The 16,922-nt window shown below is 43.2% G+C and overlaps 2 protein-coding genes across 2 annotated transcripts in view; both read left to right on the top strand.

Moving 5' to 3' along the window:
* Positions 1 to 15,678, top strand: part of LOC114641597 (zinc finger protein 420-like) — a 51,459-nt gene extending 35,781 nt beyond the window's left edge. The window contains exons 3-4 of the mRNA XM_051927753.1: positions 5,358 to 5,867; positions 13,244 to 15,678. Coding sequence (XP_051783713.1) covers positions 5,358 to 5,867; positions 13,244 to 14,325 — 1,592 coding nt within the window. The 3' untranslated portion in view covers positions 14,326 to 15,678. The remainder of the gene's footprint in view (positions 1 to 5,357; positions 5,868 to 13,243) is intronic.
* LOC114641593 (zinc finger protein 383-like) overlaps positions 1 to 16,922 on the top strand; it is a 175,347-nt gene that overhangs the window by 35,786 nt on the left and 122,639 nt on the right. The gene's annotated exons all lie outside the window — the stretch shown is intronic.

Raw genomic sequence — 16,922 nt, 5'->3', positions numbered from 1 at the left:
TGTCTGCAAGAAGGAGAGAAGGGGCGACGGCGACGGCGACGAGAAGGAGTGTTGGTAAGCGACTGGAGGGAAGGATCGACGGCGACCAAGTGGAGTGTCGGTAAGCGACGGGAGAATCGGGCGGGGTGAGAAATAACCGGGTGAGAGACGAGAGGCCGGGTATATCGGGGAGACGGAAAGGTAACGGTAGCGTGTGGGCGGAGAATCTGGAAAGAGGAACATCAGAAGGACGAGAAAAATGAGAGTCGCGGCAGTCTGCTCAAGTCCGTCACTTTCAGTGCTGAGCTCACCTACCTACCCACCCACCCTCCGCGTGTCACCCTCCGCTTCTACATTCACGCTGGGCCAGGCTTTCAGACTTCCGTGTAAGCCGCTCGCCCGTCCCGGCCCGGCCCGTCCCCCGATTGCCATTCAGATTGCTTACAATGCGTAGGGATTCACAAAAACCCCAAACTCCAGGCTTGAAGTTTCACAAGGACTTTCTCCAAAGCAGCATTTACAATCCGAATAGCGCACCCTAGGGCAGCGTTTCTCAACCTTGAAGTATTTGCGACCCGAGTTTTCATAACAGTTTTAATCGCGCCCCCACCCCGGGACATTTATTTGAAAGGAGCCCACTAATACAAATTTGTTCTTTTTTAATTAATGATATATCATAGCTGCATATTTTATTATACCTACTTAACTTTTATCCACATTTATCTAACTCTGTATTTATTTTTCTAGTATCAGATGTTAGTTTAAGTTAATTTGTTTTGGTTTCAATAGATGGATTTTTCATATTTTCGATTCTTGTTTTCTTTTTTTTTCACATCTTCGCGCCCCCTTTTTTGTTACTAGGAGGGCGCGCCCCACAGTTTGAGAACCGCTGCCGTAGGGAATGCCATAGAGACACGAGGAGGGCTGTAGAGGAGCCTTGTGGTATCGAATCCAAACCAGGAAACAACCCCGGGCAGAGTGCCAGTCTATCACAGGACGCACATCTCGCCCAGCTTTGATTGACCTTCCAAAAGAGAAGTCGAAGACATCCAGAAGACTTTAGTGAAACTGCAAGAGACAATAAGATGATCTTGAACAAGGCAGAAATTGAACTGAGGAGGAGGAGATCAGTTAACATGGTGCACTCTTAAAACTAAAGGTGCCAGAGAGATTCTTCAGAGCGATGCCATATTAGAAGAACAATTTTTGCTTTCCAAAACACCCATCCACACGAATGTTCCAGAAAGACCCATTCATTATTTAGATCCATAACAGGCTCCATACAGCAAATAACCAGAAGACAGATAGTAACAGATTTGTGAAATACCAATAAGCAGGGCCGACTTAACAGCATCATAGGGCCCCCTGGGCAAAGTAGTGGGCTGGGACCCCCATACATAGGCATCAGAAACATCGCCCATATGTTAAGATGGCACTGCCAATAATTCCTGGTTTTACACAGACTCTCGCTGCCTACAATAACACAGGCTACGTTCAGGTTTTCTAAATCTGTTAGTGTCCTGCTAGGCAGCCCACCACCAAAGCGACTTACAAAAGAGTTACACAAACAGGCAGCTTATTGTTCATTGCATTGCTGGTGCGTCTTGTTGAAGTGCAGTAATTATTGTGTTACAGTTTTAATGTTATACTGTCTATGTGTTCAAATTCACCTTTCTGTCATAAATGAGGTGCTGTCTTATCGAAACACAGTGATTCTTATTTTTCTCTACGCTGCTATTGGGAAAGTTTCTGTAAGATCTTACGTCAGTGCCCTGCAGGGAAAACCCGTGGCTTGGTGGCAGGACTGGCACTCCAGCTACTGACAAAAATAAATAAATAAAAACCTCCCACTGTTCCATTTTATTAAAACGAGTGGGTGCTGAAGTGTCACCCATTGCACTGCTGCCCTCGGGTCCACATTTGGGATCCTGAGGTGGGGGCAGCGATTCAGTACAGGCTCCCACATGACCTCTCTGTGTCTCTCTCACACTCACACACACACTCTCTCTGTCTCTCTCTCAATATATATTTTCTCTTTCTCACACTCTCTCTCTCATTCTGTCTGTCTCTCTCTTTCTCCCTCTTATCCTCTCTCTCTTATTCTCTCTCTCTCATTGTCTCTTTCTCTCTCTCAATAAATATTTTCTTCCTCACACTCTCTCTCATTCTCTCTCTCTCTCTCTCCTTCCTTCTCTCTTATTCTCTTTCTCTCTGTTTTCTTTCTCTTTTATTGTCTCTCATTCTGTCTGTCATTCTCTCTCTTTCTTATTTTTTCTCCCTCACACTCTCCCTCTTATTCTGTCTTTGTCTCTCTCTTTCTTATTCTATTTTCTCTCTCTCGCACACTCTCTCTCTCATTCTATCTGTTCTGTTTCTCACACTCTCTCTCTCCCTCTCTTATTTTCTCTCTCTCATTCTTTCTCTGTTTTTGTCTGTCTTTCTCTTATTTTCTCTCTTTCTCTCTCTTTCTTTCTTATTTTCCCTCCCTCACACTCCCCCTCTTATTCTGTCTTTCTCTCTCTCTCATTCTCTTATTCTGTTTCTCTCACTCATTTTCTTTTTCTCACTCTTTATCTCTCTCTCATTCTGTCTGTCTTTCTCTCTCTCCCTCTCTTATTTTCTCTCATTCTTTCTCTCTCTCTCTCATTCTGTCGGTCTTTCTCTCTCTTTATTTTCTCTAACTCACTCTCCCTCTCTCTTATTCTGTCTTCCTGTCTCTCTCTCATTCTCTTATTCTATTTTCTCTCTCTCACTCTCATTTTCTCTTTCTCTCACTCTCTCTCTTTGATTGTCTTTCTCTCTCTCTCATTCTTTATTTTCTCTTTCTCTCATAGTCCCTCTCTCTTATTCTGTCTTTCTGTCTCTCTCTCTCATTCTCTTATTCCATTGTTTCTCTCTCTCCCTCTCTCATTCTCTCTCTCTTTCTCCCTTTAGTGCAACAACCACGTCCTATCCAGTGCCCTCCATTGGGCACCAAATGGGACAAAGTCACATTTTTTCCCTTCATTTCCCCCTCTGCTCCAAGGTTTAAAATGTGAAATCCAACAATTCAGACAATGTGATTAAACTGAAGGCTTTCATTTAAGGCCGGGGTTCTTCATAACTTGAGGTCTGTGGACCCCTAGGTGGTCCATGGATGGGTTTCAGGGGGTCTGAGTGTCCGTGTTCTCTTTGTAGGTTGTTAACTTTATAGTTTAATAACACTTTGTGTATGCCATATACTGATCGTATGAGACAATCACATCTCGATACACAGAGTACATTATGTTCATTGTGTGCAAAGTTGTGTTTATGTGAATATTTCTAGCTGTCATCAGATTCTTAAATGACCGTCCATGACTTAAAAAAAGGTCAAGAATCACTGATTTAGGGGGAGTTTCAGACTTTTCTTTTTGTACATCACCACCACCACCCCACCCCTGCACCCACCACCACCACCACCACCACCACCACCCTCACCACAGGTGGGTTTCATTCCTTCATAAGATACCCCATCCTCCTTCTAGACTTTGGAGTCTGTAGTCGCCGTTGTTCAACATGAGGACAAGAGCTGTGACAGTGAAAGTCAAAGAAGCCATCATGAGGCTGATAAACAAGAATCAAACCATTGGGAAAACCTTAGGATGAGCAAAATCAGGAATATCATGAAGAAGAAAAAATGCACCGGTGGGCTCAGTAAGGAAGACCTGCACTGATGATGACAGAAGAATCCTCACTCTGGTCAAGAAAAAGCCCCCAAATGCCTGTGCAAGCGATCAGGGGGCCAATGTGGACTATCAGCAGAAAACTGAAACACAGAGGAGGCCACACTGCAAGATGGAGACCACAACAACAGGATGGACGGAGTAGAGTTTGGATTTCAAAGAGCCTGCAGAATTCTGGGTGAAGGTCTTGTGGATAGATGAGAGGAAGATGAACCTCATCAGAGTGATGGGGAGAGCAAAGTGTGGAGATGACAAGGAACTGCCCAAGATCCAAAGCAGATCACCTCAACTGTTGCACATGGCGGTACTGGGGGTGTTATTGCTTGGGCATGTATGGTCATGACTGGCACACTTAACTTCATCGATGATGGAACCTCTGACGGCAAAGTGAATTCTGAGGTGTGTACAAACATCTGATCTGCTCGAGTTCCAGTTGATGACTCCACACTCCCTGGACGGCGTTTCATCCCACAACAAGATAATGAGCCAAACAGACTGCTGAGGACACACAGGAGTTTATCAAAATGCTACAAAATGGAAAATTCTGTAATGGCCGATCCAGTCACCTGATTTCAACCCAACCGAGCAGGCCTTCCATATGCTGAAGGGGGACAAGCCCTCCCAAAAACAAGCAGGAGCTGAAGATGAGAGGCTTGGCAGAGCATCACCAGAGAAGCCCTTCGGCACCTGCAGTCATTGCCTGTGAGGGACACGTGACAAAGAACTAAATATGACAACGGCCGAGGACCCCCTGGATGATCTTGAGAGATTATGGAAAGAAGAATGGTGGGCTCAGATGCCATGTTCGGTATTCTCCAACCTTATCAAAGTTTACAAGAGAAGACTCCATTGTTATATATCGGCAAAGGGAGGTTGTACAAAGTATTAGATGCAGGGGTGCCAACCATTGTGGCACGTGTGTTTTTGTTCAAAATATTGATTTCTTGATGAGGGCTTTGTTTTTCTTGGGAAGAACTTGTGTCAGTTAAAAGTCAGATGTTTCTCATTTGTTTTCAGTGCTAAGATGCTAGTTCTTCAGGAAACACAGATTTGTTTTCAAACCTTCTTACTAATTTTTACGAACCCTACCCCTAACCCCAATAATAGTGGAGGGCACTGCATGTACCATAAAATAATATTCTCAACTACAAACAGTCCAATTTAGAGTCATGAGAGGGAGGCCAGCAGTATCAGACATGGTGTAGACACCAGCCCCGGACAAGGTGCTAGTCCATCTTGGAACCCATTGAGCCCCACATTACCACAGTTGGAAACTTAAGGGGGAGTTTCACACAAACATTAGGAAGTTGTTCTTCACACAGAGAACCAGAGACACTTGGAATAAGTGACTAAGTAGGGTGGTGGACTTTAGGGGCCTTCAAAACTCAACTTGATGTTATTTTGGAGGAATTAAGTGGATTGGAGTGGTGTGCTTTGGTGGGCTGGATGGTCCATTCTCGTCGTGATTGTTCTTGTGTCATCTCTTTTTAGGACACTTTTTTTCAATGAGCTCTTAAGTGTACCATCAAATCTGTCCATCTCTGTAGTTTTCTGTGATGGCTAAAAACAGTTTACCATGGAGTGTGCTCAGGTTATTCTTTCTTTCAAACGTTTTATAGTAATTCTATCACATATATTTTCACAGGGTGTAAAGGAGCCTCCTTCCCAGTTGACACGGCCGTGTAGTGGGTTGTCTTCACGGTCTCCAGAAAGGATCCATAGATGAAAGGAGTGGAGATTTGGTGAAAGAGAAGCGTTTGCCACAAAGCATGGCCTCAGCCAAACGGGACAGCATGGAAGAAGTTCTGGCACATGTTAAGCAAGAGGACTGTGAGTGGGATGCCCAAGAGGACATGCAGATGAAGCTGGAGGACTGCGAAGGAAGAGTTTTCGTGTTTGAAGAGGACTCTGAGGGTGTGAATGTTGAGGTTAAACGTGAGGATTCGAACGATTTCTCGCTTGGTCTCGGCCTGCGGAACCATGAGACTGGGAACATTTTCAAGCCAGATGTTCCGGAAGGCCCTCACTCCGATCTACAGCCCTGCTTCAGTAATTCGGGACAACTGCCTATCCAGCAGCATTTAATGGGAATGAAATCGGAGGTGTCTGAGATTGAGGAGAACATCAGTGAAGGGAATGGGAGAGAGACAGAAGAGCAGCAGGCATCTGGGAATGTGAGAATAAGTAAGTAGTGGGATGAAACATAAAAGAAGGTGATATTGATAATTTTTATCACATTTTCTAATGGTGGCTGTTCAGCCCTTGTAGTAGCTGGAATTGAGGGCAGGATAGACATGTGACTTGATTTCAACAGAGGATAGCTGATCTGTTTGCTGCCTTTTCATGCACAAAGAGTGATTTGAGCACTAAAGTATCGCAGACCAATATTGTTTAATGTTTCACGGGATAAAAGAATTGCACCTGTTCAGTGTTTTATATTTTCCAAACTGAGCTGTAGTCAACCTCCTGGGTGCTAACTCTGAGTGTCTCTTGGGCTGCTTGGAATTCCATGTAAAAATGGTGAATCCGGAGTACTGTTTTAATGAGATAAGGAGCATCAATCCTGAATGTCAGCAGCCATGCCACCTGTACTTCAGAAGAGGTCATCCCTCTCTTCAGGCCCGGCCAGTACTTGGACATGAGACCGTCTAGGAAAAGATTGCATTGCTGCTGGAAGAGGTGTTGGTGATGCCAATAGGGTGCTCTGAATGTGGATCTCAATGCCGCCAGTGCAGTGACGGGGACACTGTGCTGTAAAAATGGCACCGGCCTTTTGGATGAGACATAAAACCAAAGTCCTGACTCTCTGTGTTCATAAAACAACCCTGGGCGTCCTTCGTAAAAAATAGAGTGATGATGAGATGCCACATGAGAGGGTGGGCATCAAACTAAAAAGTGGCAGTTCAGGGTGATGTTTTTAGGTGGGTGCAGAATTGGCTCAGACACAGTAAACTAGCTGGCATATGGTTCATACCTAAAGCTTATCGAGAATCTAGCCACAGTATCTGTCTGTACTATAGTGTATTAGCGACACGGTGAGGCTATAGCTTCACAGTGGACTCTAAGCTATCAACAGCCTGACAGTAATAATAATAATAATAATAATGATGATAATACATTTTATTTAAAAGGTGCCTTAACACTCACGGTCACCTTACAATGAAATTAAACAACATTAATAAAATATAAAAACAAAAGAGGACCGTAAAATCAAATAGCAATAAAGTACAGAGGTAGTAGCAAACATACAAAGATAACGGGCAGTAACTGTGGTAAACGCATAATCAGTATGCCAGTTTGAAAAGATAAGTTTTGAGGGCAGTTTTAATACGTGCTATTGAGTTGAGTTGACGGATATGAGAGGGAAGAGAACTCCACACTTGAGGGGCACAATGACAGAATGCTCGAGCTCCCATAGGACAGAGTGAGACATGTGGTACAGAAAGTCGAGCTGCAGATGAGGGTCTGAGGGAGCACGAGGAAGGGTAAGACTGGAGGATATCAGTGAGGTAGGGTGGAGCGAGCTTTAAATGTTAAGAGCGGTATTTAGTATTGTAATTGGTAGCAGACAGGGAGCCAGTGAAGTTGGGAGATAATAGGTGGGACATGTTCAGTGGATTTAGAGCAGGATATTATCCTGGCAGCAGCATTTTGAAGAACTTGTAAGCAATGGATAAGTTTTTCTGACATGCCAGATATCATCATCATCATTATCTTCTTCTTCTTCTTCTTCATGTCCTCTCTCACCACATCCATAAAAGTTCTCTTAGGCCTTCCTCTTCCCTGGCAGCTGTATCCTTACCATCCTTCTCTCAATAGAATCTCTCCTCTGCCCATGTCCAAACCAACACGATCTCGCCTCTCTGACTTTGTCTCCCAACTTCAGCTGACCCTCTAATGTCCTCATTTCTAATCCTGTCCATCCTCGTCACACCCAATTCAATTCTTAGCATCTCTAACTCTGCCACCTCCAGCTCTGTCTCCTGCTTTCTGGTCACTGCCACCGTCTCCAGCCCATATAACATAGCTGGTCTCACTACCATCCTGTAGACCTTCCCTTTCACTCTTGCTGATACCCGTCTGTCACAAATCACTCCTGACACTCTTCTCCACCCTGCCTGCACTCTCTTCCACAATCCCCATTACTCTGTACTGTTGATCCCAAGTATTTTAACTCATCCACCTTCACCAACTCTACTCCCTACATTCTCACCATTCCACGGACCTCCCTCTCATTTACACACATGTATTCTGTCTTGGTGGTCCTACTGACCTTCATTCCTCTCCTCTCTAGAGCATATCTTCACCTCTCCAGGGTCTCCTCAACCTGCTCCCTACTATCTCTACAGATGACAATGTTATCAGCAAACATCACAGTCCACTGGGACTCCTGTCTAATCTCGTCTGTCAACCTGTCCTTCAGCATTGCAAATAAGAAAGGACTCAGAGCTGATCCCTGATGTAATCCCACCTCAGTCACTCCTACTGCAGACCTCACCACAGTCACACTTCCCTCGTACGTATCCTGTACAACTGTTACGTACTTCTCTGCCACTCCTGACTTCCTCATACAATACCACAGCTCCTCTCTCCTCACCCTGTCATATGCTTTCTCCAGGTCCACAAAGACACAATGCAACTCCTTCTGACCTTCTCTCTTAACTTCTCCATCAACACCCTCAGAGCAAACATCTCATCTGTGGTGCTCTTTCTTGGCATGAAACCATCCTGCTGCTCACTAATCATCACCTCACTTATTAACTGAGCTTCCACTACTCTTTCTCATAACTTTATGCTGTGGCTCATCAATTTTATCCTCCTGTAGTTACTGCAGTCCTGCACATCCCCCTTATTCTTAAATATCAGCACCAGTACACTTCTTCTCCACTCCTCAGGCATCCTCATTACAGTAATCTATATGTGAAGTGACTCGGGCATTAACTGATAAGAACAGGAGGAAGTCTAGAAATGTGTCAGAGATGGAAGAAGGCAATCTGAGAAACATTACTGAAATGGGAAGAAAAAGAGAGGATACTGTCTAGAATGAGGCCCAGGCTCTTAACCTGGGAAGAGATGTTCGTGTTAATGTTGTTAATCAAAACAGAAGGATGGCTAACCTTAGCGAGTGTGGATTTAGAACCAATGAGGAGCACATCAGTTTTATTGCTATTTAATTGAAAAAATTTGTGAGTCATCTAAGACTTTATGTCTTGAAGAAATATGCCATAAGAGTATCGGGAGGGAAAACGGAAGTGAGTTTAGTGGATAGATTAAGCTGTGTGTCATCAGCGTAACAATGAAATTTAATCCCATGGTGCTGAAAGATATCACCTATTGGGAAGATATAAATGAGAAAAATAAGTGGACAGTGTTCAGAAGCCATTAAGAAGGCTAACAGAATGTCAGGTTATATAGCGCCTTGATGTGTGCAGTACAAGTCACAGGACATTATGCTCAAGCTTTATAACACACTGGTGAGGCCTCATCTGGAGTCATGGGTGCAGTTTTGGTCACCAGGCTACAAAAAGGACATAGCAGCACTAGAGAAGGTCCAGAGAACAGCAACTAGGCTGATACAGGGGTTGAGTTATGAGGGAAGATTAAAAAGAGCTGAGCCTTAAGGAGACCTGACTGAAGTGTTTAAAATGATGAAGGGAATTAGTCCAGTGGATCGAGACAGTGACATCAAGAACATGGGGACACAGTTGGAAACTTGTGAAGGGTGAATTTCAACACCAACATTAGTAGGTTTTTCTTCCCACAGAGGACCACAGACACCTGGACTAAGTGACCAAGTAGTGTGGTAGACAGGAGGACTTTAGGGACTTTCAAAACTCAACTTGATGTTTTTTTTTTTAAAAGAGTTAAGTGGACAGGACTGGCGAGCTTTGTTGGACTGAATGGCCTGGTCATTCTGTCCCCCTAATCATCCCCTGTCTCTCTCACCCCTTCACCGTCTAACAGCTAATGAGTGGTGAGCGTATCAGGACAAAAATGGCTTGTGTTGCATCGTCCAGGTGGATGATAGAAATCAGTGGTGGATAATGTGGCTCCCCACTCATGTTGTAAAGTGCTTTAAGTAGTGAGAAAAGCATTATATAAATGTAAATTTATTATTATTATTATTAATGCCATCTTGTGGATAAAATAGTAAACTGTTCTAGGCATTCTAACAGTCATCAATATTCATGAAAGGGCGGGGCCTTCCATAAAAAAAAACACAACAAAATCTGTAAAGCCAGTTTTAGAACAAACTGAAATTGAACCATTACTTGAGTTCAGTGATATGACGACAGCATGAATTGGTCATCTGACACCAAAAGCCATACTGATGCACTGGATGACTGAACCTCCCATGATATTTCTGGTGAATTTGGTGAATTCTGGTGAATTTGGTCCTGTGAAGGTTCACCACGGTGCAGGTAGTTTTGTGGTTAAAAAGTCCAATCGATTGCCATCAAGTGGAAGGACGAGAAAGACGTTAGGCCCCTAAGCACTTTTCGTGATGCGGCAAATGTCAATGTCCATGTCGAAGGAAAATGTGGAAATCACTGAGCCCTGAACACAAGGGGCGCGTCGATGGTGCGGACCAGACGCTGACATTCTACCCTGTTGTGCACAAGCAACAGAAAAAAATATAAGAAACGTGCCATGAAAAACGCTTATACTATGCCGATTGTAACATTGGGCTGTGTGTTGGTGACAGTCTTGAAACATCTCCCATAAAGAATGTGTACTAAATCTGCATCAGTACAACACCGGAGACCAGACGGACCCTTCCTACTGTGATTATGTTGATGTTCTGACCGTTACATGGCATCACAGCATTGTTTCTTGATAGATAGATAGATAGATAGATAGATAGATAGATAGATAGATAGATAGATAGATAGATAGATAGATAGATAGATAGATACTTTATTAATCCCAAGGAGAAATTCACATACTCCAGCAGCAGCATAATGATGTCCAGGGAACGAGTCCATGTAAAAGAAAGTGGTAGGAGTGATCAGTGAAATAGAGAAAAATTATTGTTGGAAAAGATTCTTTTTAGCTCTGTGGTAAACATAACTAAGGAGGTTAAGAGACAAGTGTGCATAAAAAATACTTTTTTTTTTTTTTAACTGTGCACAGCAGAATCTGCTGGAGAGATTTGGGTCTGCTCCGTAGGCTTCTAGAATGTTCTGGTGCTCACAGCTGTGCCACGTTTCACTTGGATTGGCTTTTCATATCCCCAGTGTCATGTCCTGACCACACCGATCAATGTTTGCTCTGAAACTGGAAATCATAAAACTTGCAAATCTGTCAAGAGGTGGTCCGTATCTTGTGGACATTTCTGATTGTTTTGTCTCAGTAGACTTCTCCATGGCTCTCTTTTCCTCTTTTGTATTATTAATATGTAGCCTTTGTCAGAATGTCTCAAGTCTCACAGACTCACCACTCTTATTAAGGTACCGTACCATATAACTTCTCCCCACCTTCCCTTCTACATTGATAACCTCAGGCAATCAGGTGTAGTAAAAGACAAGCAGGAGTTAAGTTACACTTTAAATAATGGATTATTGATAATATTCATAAATAATTAACATACAACCTGATAAGTGCTGATGTGTCGTTCCAGTCGTCACGCAGACTTTAATTAATTAAAATGTCTCCAGTTAAGGTATCATTTGTGGTCAGCTTTCTTCAGAACAGGCCGCATATGCCTGTCTCAAGATGGCCGCCGAGCTGTGCTCTTCATTGTGTTGTCCTTTTCAGTTGATGGTGTGTGTGAGATGCTCCTTCCTTCTCTGTGGGGGTTGACTGAGAGAGTCCTGCAGAGATACACTTTCCAAACTGATTTGAGCCACTTTTCCCCCCAACCCTGTCGTAAAATTACAAAGGACTGGTTCTTAACCATCAAACCATTGCTGTTCTTATCAACAATAGATATTATAGAATATCCACAATAGATATTCTTCTTCTTTCGCCTTCTCCCTTTAGGGGTCGCCACAGCGGATCATCTTCTTCCATATCTTTCTATCCTCATCATCTTGTTCTGTCACAACCACCACCTGCATGTCTTCTCTCACCACATCCATAAACCTTCGCTTAGGCCTTCCTCTTCTCCTCTTCCCTGGCAGCTCTATCCTTAGCACCCTTCACTCATTCTACTCAGCATCTCTCCTCTGCACATGTCCAAACCAACGCAATCTTGCCTCTCTGACTTTGTCTCCCAACTATCCCAACTTGAGTGGACCCTCTAATGTCCTCATTTCTTATCCTGTCCATCCTCATCACACCCAATGCCAATCTTAGCATCTTTAACTCTGCCACCTCCAGCTCTGTCTCCTGTGCCACCGTCTCCAGCCCATATAACATAGCTGGTCTCACTACCGTCCTGTAGACCTTCCATTAACATTATAACATTAGTGTTATAAGTTACAAAATAAAGACATGTATACATAAATACAAACTTTCACACCACAACACTGATGTGACATACAGCTGTGGAATATGTGGGGAAGGCTAAATGATTCAGGATGCACATACCATGATATACTTGGTCCTCTGCCCCTCTTCTCCCCTATACGTGCCCCTAAATCATCTTCTTCTTCTTTCGACTGCTCCCGTTAGGGGTTGTCACAACAGATCATCTTCTTCCATACCTTTCTGTCCTCGTCATCTTGTTCTGTCACACCAATCATTCTACTCAGCATCTCTCCTCTGCACATGTCCAAACCAACGCAATCTCGCCTCTCTGACTTTGTCTCCCAACCATCCCACCTGAGCTGACCCTCTAATGTCCTCATTTCTAATCCTATCCATCCTCATCACAACCAATGCCAATCTTAGCATCTTTAACTCTGTCACCCCCAGCTGTGTCTCCTGTGCCACCATTTCCAACCCATATAACATAGCTGGTCTCACTACTGTCCTGTAGACCTTCCCTTAACATTAGTGTTATAAGTTCCAAAATAAAGACATATAAAATATTTATCAACTTATATGCAAACTTTCACACCACAACACTGATGTAACATACAGCTATGGATTATGTGGGGAAGGCTAAATGATTCAGGTTGCACATACCATGATATTGTCCGAGTAAAGATGAGGAGGCACAGCTCGATAGTTACCACAGGTACGACGAATAAAAGCAAGGTGTAGGGAGAGCCAGGAAAAATAACAGAGAGTTACGACTTGAACTTGTGTGCCCCTGAATCTCCATGAAAGTCTCACTTCTTCAGCCCCACTTGCCAAAGTCCATTCTAATCCATCCAGCCGTTTTCTTAAGCTGGGGTCTCGGGCAGCCTCTGAAGTCCACAAGCTGTAATCGAATGTCAGCCCACACTTGGACAGACCGAATGGTGGTTTTACACAGCAGACACACTTGTGGGGAATGAGAGGAGCATGGAGAAAATGGACAGAATACCGAGAGAACATGTACAGTCCAAACACACAAGTGGATAGAGTAGGAATGGAGCTGAGGTGTAAGGCACTAACACCACTAAATGTTTAATCTGTCTGTTTTCATTATTTTAAAATGTCCTTTAACTAAATTCTTTGTTTCACTGCAGATTTCCTGGAGAATGGTAGCTTCTTCCAATCTTCATTTTCTCAGATTTCTCTTCCGTACCGACTGGAACAGAACCAGATCAATCAGAATATGAAGAAATCAACAAGAGGATCAGAGCATTTAACAGCAGCCTCTCTGGTGTGTGGTTCTCTTACTGCTGGGAAACAAACGGGGACGGGAACCATTGACAGTGACCGACAAGTGCATAACGCAGATCAGAAGGCCTCATGTGTTGGTCGAGAGCGTGGAAAAATGTTCAAAACCAAATCTGACTGTTCAGGCTACAAGTCGAATCACACAAAAGTGAAATCATATTGTTGTTCTGAATGTGGCAAAGTATTCTTTTGCAGTAGCCATCTTGTAAACCACACACGAATTCATACTGGAGAGAAGCCCTTTAGCTGCTTTGAGTGTGGCAAACGATTTGCTGACATCAGCACTCTTCAGAAGCACATACACATTCATACAGGAGAGAAGCCATTTTGCTGTTCTGAATGCGGCAAAAGATTCTGTTACAAAGGGCAACTGCAGAGACATGCAAGAATTCATACTGGAGAAAAGCCCTATCGGTGTTCCGAGTGTGGTAAAGCGTTCTCTGACGTTAGCTCTCTTCACAAGCACACACGGATTCATACAGGAGAGAAGCCATATTCTTGTTCTGAATGTGGCAAAAGATTTATCTGCAATGGCAATCTTCAACGGCATGCAAGGGTCCACACAGGGGAGAAGCCATATTGCTGTTCTGAATGTGGCAAAAGATTCTCAAACACCAGCGGTCTTTGGCAGCACACAAGAATTCATACTGGAGAGAAGCCCTATGGCTGTCCTGCATGTGGCAAAAGATTCAGTTACAGTAGCGCTTTTCGTAAGCACACACAAATTCATACTGGGGAGAAGCCATATGGCTGCTCTGAATGCGGCAAAAAGTTTCTCTATAAATCTATTCTTCAGAACCACATAAGAATTCACACAGACAAGAAGCCATATTGCTGTTATGAATGTGGGAAAAATTTCTTCAGTGAAAGAGGTCTTCACAATCATTCAAAAATGCATAGTGCAAAGGAACCTATTGCTGATGAGTAATTTCCACCGACACTTCACAATCTGCAGTGCAGAGAAGACTTATTGTTGTCTTGAGTGTGGTAATCGATTCTCAAATGGCAGTGGACTTCATTAACTGTAAAGTAGTTTATACTTGTGAGAATCTTCCTAGCTGTTTTGATTGTGGCAAGAGTTTTCCACACTAAAAGACTCTTTAAGGCCACACGTCAAAGGTCAATGAGGGCCCATACTAGAATTATGGAAGCCAAGGTGATAGAAGAAAAAAAGCAGTGATGCAAAAAAACACTCAATGACTCAAGACTGAGCGTCACTCCTGTCCTGAAAGTAAGCAACCCAAGTCACTGCTGAGAATTAACTCCGAGAACTTGCAAGATTATAAGGAGAGTGTGTAAGAGACACAATGAAGAGGTTAATGTTAAAGCCATATATGGTTTTGCTTAAGCCGAGTAAAATGTAAATGTTCTGTAGTTACACAGATACTTGAAGACTTCTGTTTCCTCCTCAATAAGGTTAGTGGACATTCCAGACACTCGTCTCATATTTCTGATATAACGGCAAATGATCTCAGTTAGCTACAAACACGGCCTGTTAGATGAGATTATTTGCTTACAAATGGATGGTCCGAGAGGCATGTGGCTTTCTGACTGCATGATATTTAAATTACCAAAGTAACTGTCTGAATATAGGAATATGGTAACTGCAAGAGACGTTATATTTGTATACCGTAAACTGAAACGTCTCTCACAAGAACTTTTTTTCTTAATTGTTTCTGGTTTGAATTTCACTAAACCTTTAAAACAAAGGCACGTAGACTTTTTATTTTCTTGTAGATGGCATACCCAATGCTCAGAACTTTCCAGTAGCTGCAGGATTTTGGAAAACCTCAAAAATTGCAACTCAATTTGTTAGAATTATATATATATAAAATGTGTGTGTGTGTGTGTGTGTATATATATATATGTCTATGTCAGCGGTTCTCAAACTGTGGTGCACGTAACAAAAAAGGGGGCACGAATGTTGCCATATGTGGCGTAATTTCGCTATTCGTAGGGAAATTTTAAACTTGTAGCGGTGTATCGGCAGCAAAAAATATAGGAATACATTTTATTATGGTTTCAAAAAAACGTTAAGGGGGCACGGTTAAAACTGTTATGAAAACTCGGGTCGCAAATACTTAAAGGTTGAGAAACGCTGGTATATGTGATATATTTTCTGCCAAACAATACAAAGAGTACATAACATGTTTCGCACTTATTGAGGCTTGTCAGGTTTATGCACTTTTGTATCCCTCTACCGGGATCGAACCTCAGACATCAGTGCCAGACATGGCCGACCAATCACAAGAGTTACCTGGTAGGTAACCACCTAATAATCAAATTGTGATTCCCACCTAAGAATATACTGTATATATATATATATATATATATATATATATGAATGAGACCAAAGCCTCCTCCGAGACAAACTTCTCCCAACCATCCAAGAACAGTTTGGTGACCAACAGTGAACAATCCAACATGATGGAGCACCGGGCCATAAAGCAAAAGTGACAACTAATTGGCTCAGGGAACAAAACATCGAAATTTGGGGTCCATGGCCAGGAAGCTCCCCATCGAAAACTGGTGGTCAATCCTCAAGAAGAGGTGGGTGGACAAACAAAAACTCAGCAATTCTGATTCTGCAAGAATGGGCAGCTGCCATCAGTCAGGATTGGGCCCAGATGTTGATTGACAGACAGCCTGCCAGGGTGAATTGCAGGGGTCTTGAAAAAGAAAGAAGGGCCAACACTGCAAATATGGACTCTGCGCATAAACTTCATGGAATTGTCAATAAAAGCCTTTGAAACTTCTGAACTGCTTGTCATTTTACTTCAGTCTACCAGAGAAACATCTGACACAAAGATTTAAAAACAATGAAGCAGCAAACTTGGTGAAAACCAACACTTGGGTCATTCTCAGAACTTTTCGCCATGACTGTACCTTTCCACTTGGCCAGAATTACATTTTTGTTTTAATTTTTTAATTGATTTTTAAAGCTTGTCCTGTTTCACTATTATGCAGGCGGAGCCATGGGGCTAGTATATGTATATATTGTGGTGGACAGCCGGGATGCCCTATGGAAGGACTGGGGGAGAGAGACCGTTTCAAGGATCAACAGAGGACAGCCCCCTTGGCTTGCAGTGGGGCCATGGGTCATGAGCACGGGGGCACCTGGATCTTTGCAGTTCCCTAATTGGCAGCACTTATGCCACACCAGGAAGTGCTGCCAGAAGAAGCTCGTTTGACACCTGGACTCGTTCAGGGTGCCCTATCAAAGGAGCCACTCACCACTACTCAATGGTCTGAGGAGAAGTGGAGGGGGAAGGACTGGTGGCAAAGAAGGTACTGTGTTGTGCTCTGTGAGCCTTTTGTGCTGTGAAGGTAACTGTAAATAAAAGCGTATGTTGTGTGGCAAACTTTTGTCTGCCTGTCTGTGTCAGGTTTGCATGGCTGCATGCGCCCAGGCTTCACAATATATATATATATATATAAAACATCTCCGTTAGCTTGATGACTGTTATTCTCTTTGAGTAGGCATGGTAGTAGGTTGGAGACTTTGTACTTTTTGTAACTCTTTTC

The sequence above is a fragment of the Erpetoichthys calabaricus genome, chromosome 5 (assembly GCF_900747795.2).
Source record: "Erpetoichthys calabaricus chromosome 5, fErpCal1.3, whole genome shotgun sequence".
NCBI classification, from domain to species: domain Eukaryota; kingdom Metazoa; phylum Chordata; class Cladistia; order Polypteriformes; family Polypteridae; genus Erpetoichthys; species Erpetoichthys calabaricus.
The sequence above is the reverse complement of the archived record's forward strand: the minus strand, read 5'-3'. Positions and strand labels throughout refer to the sequence as shown.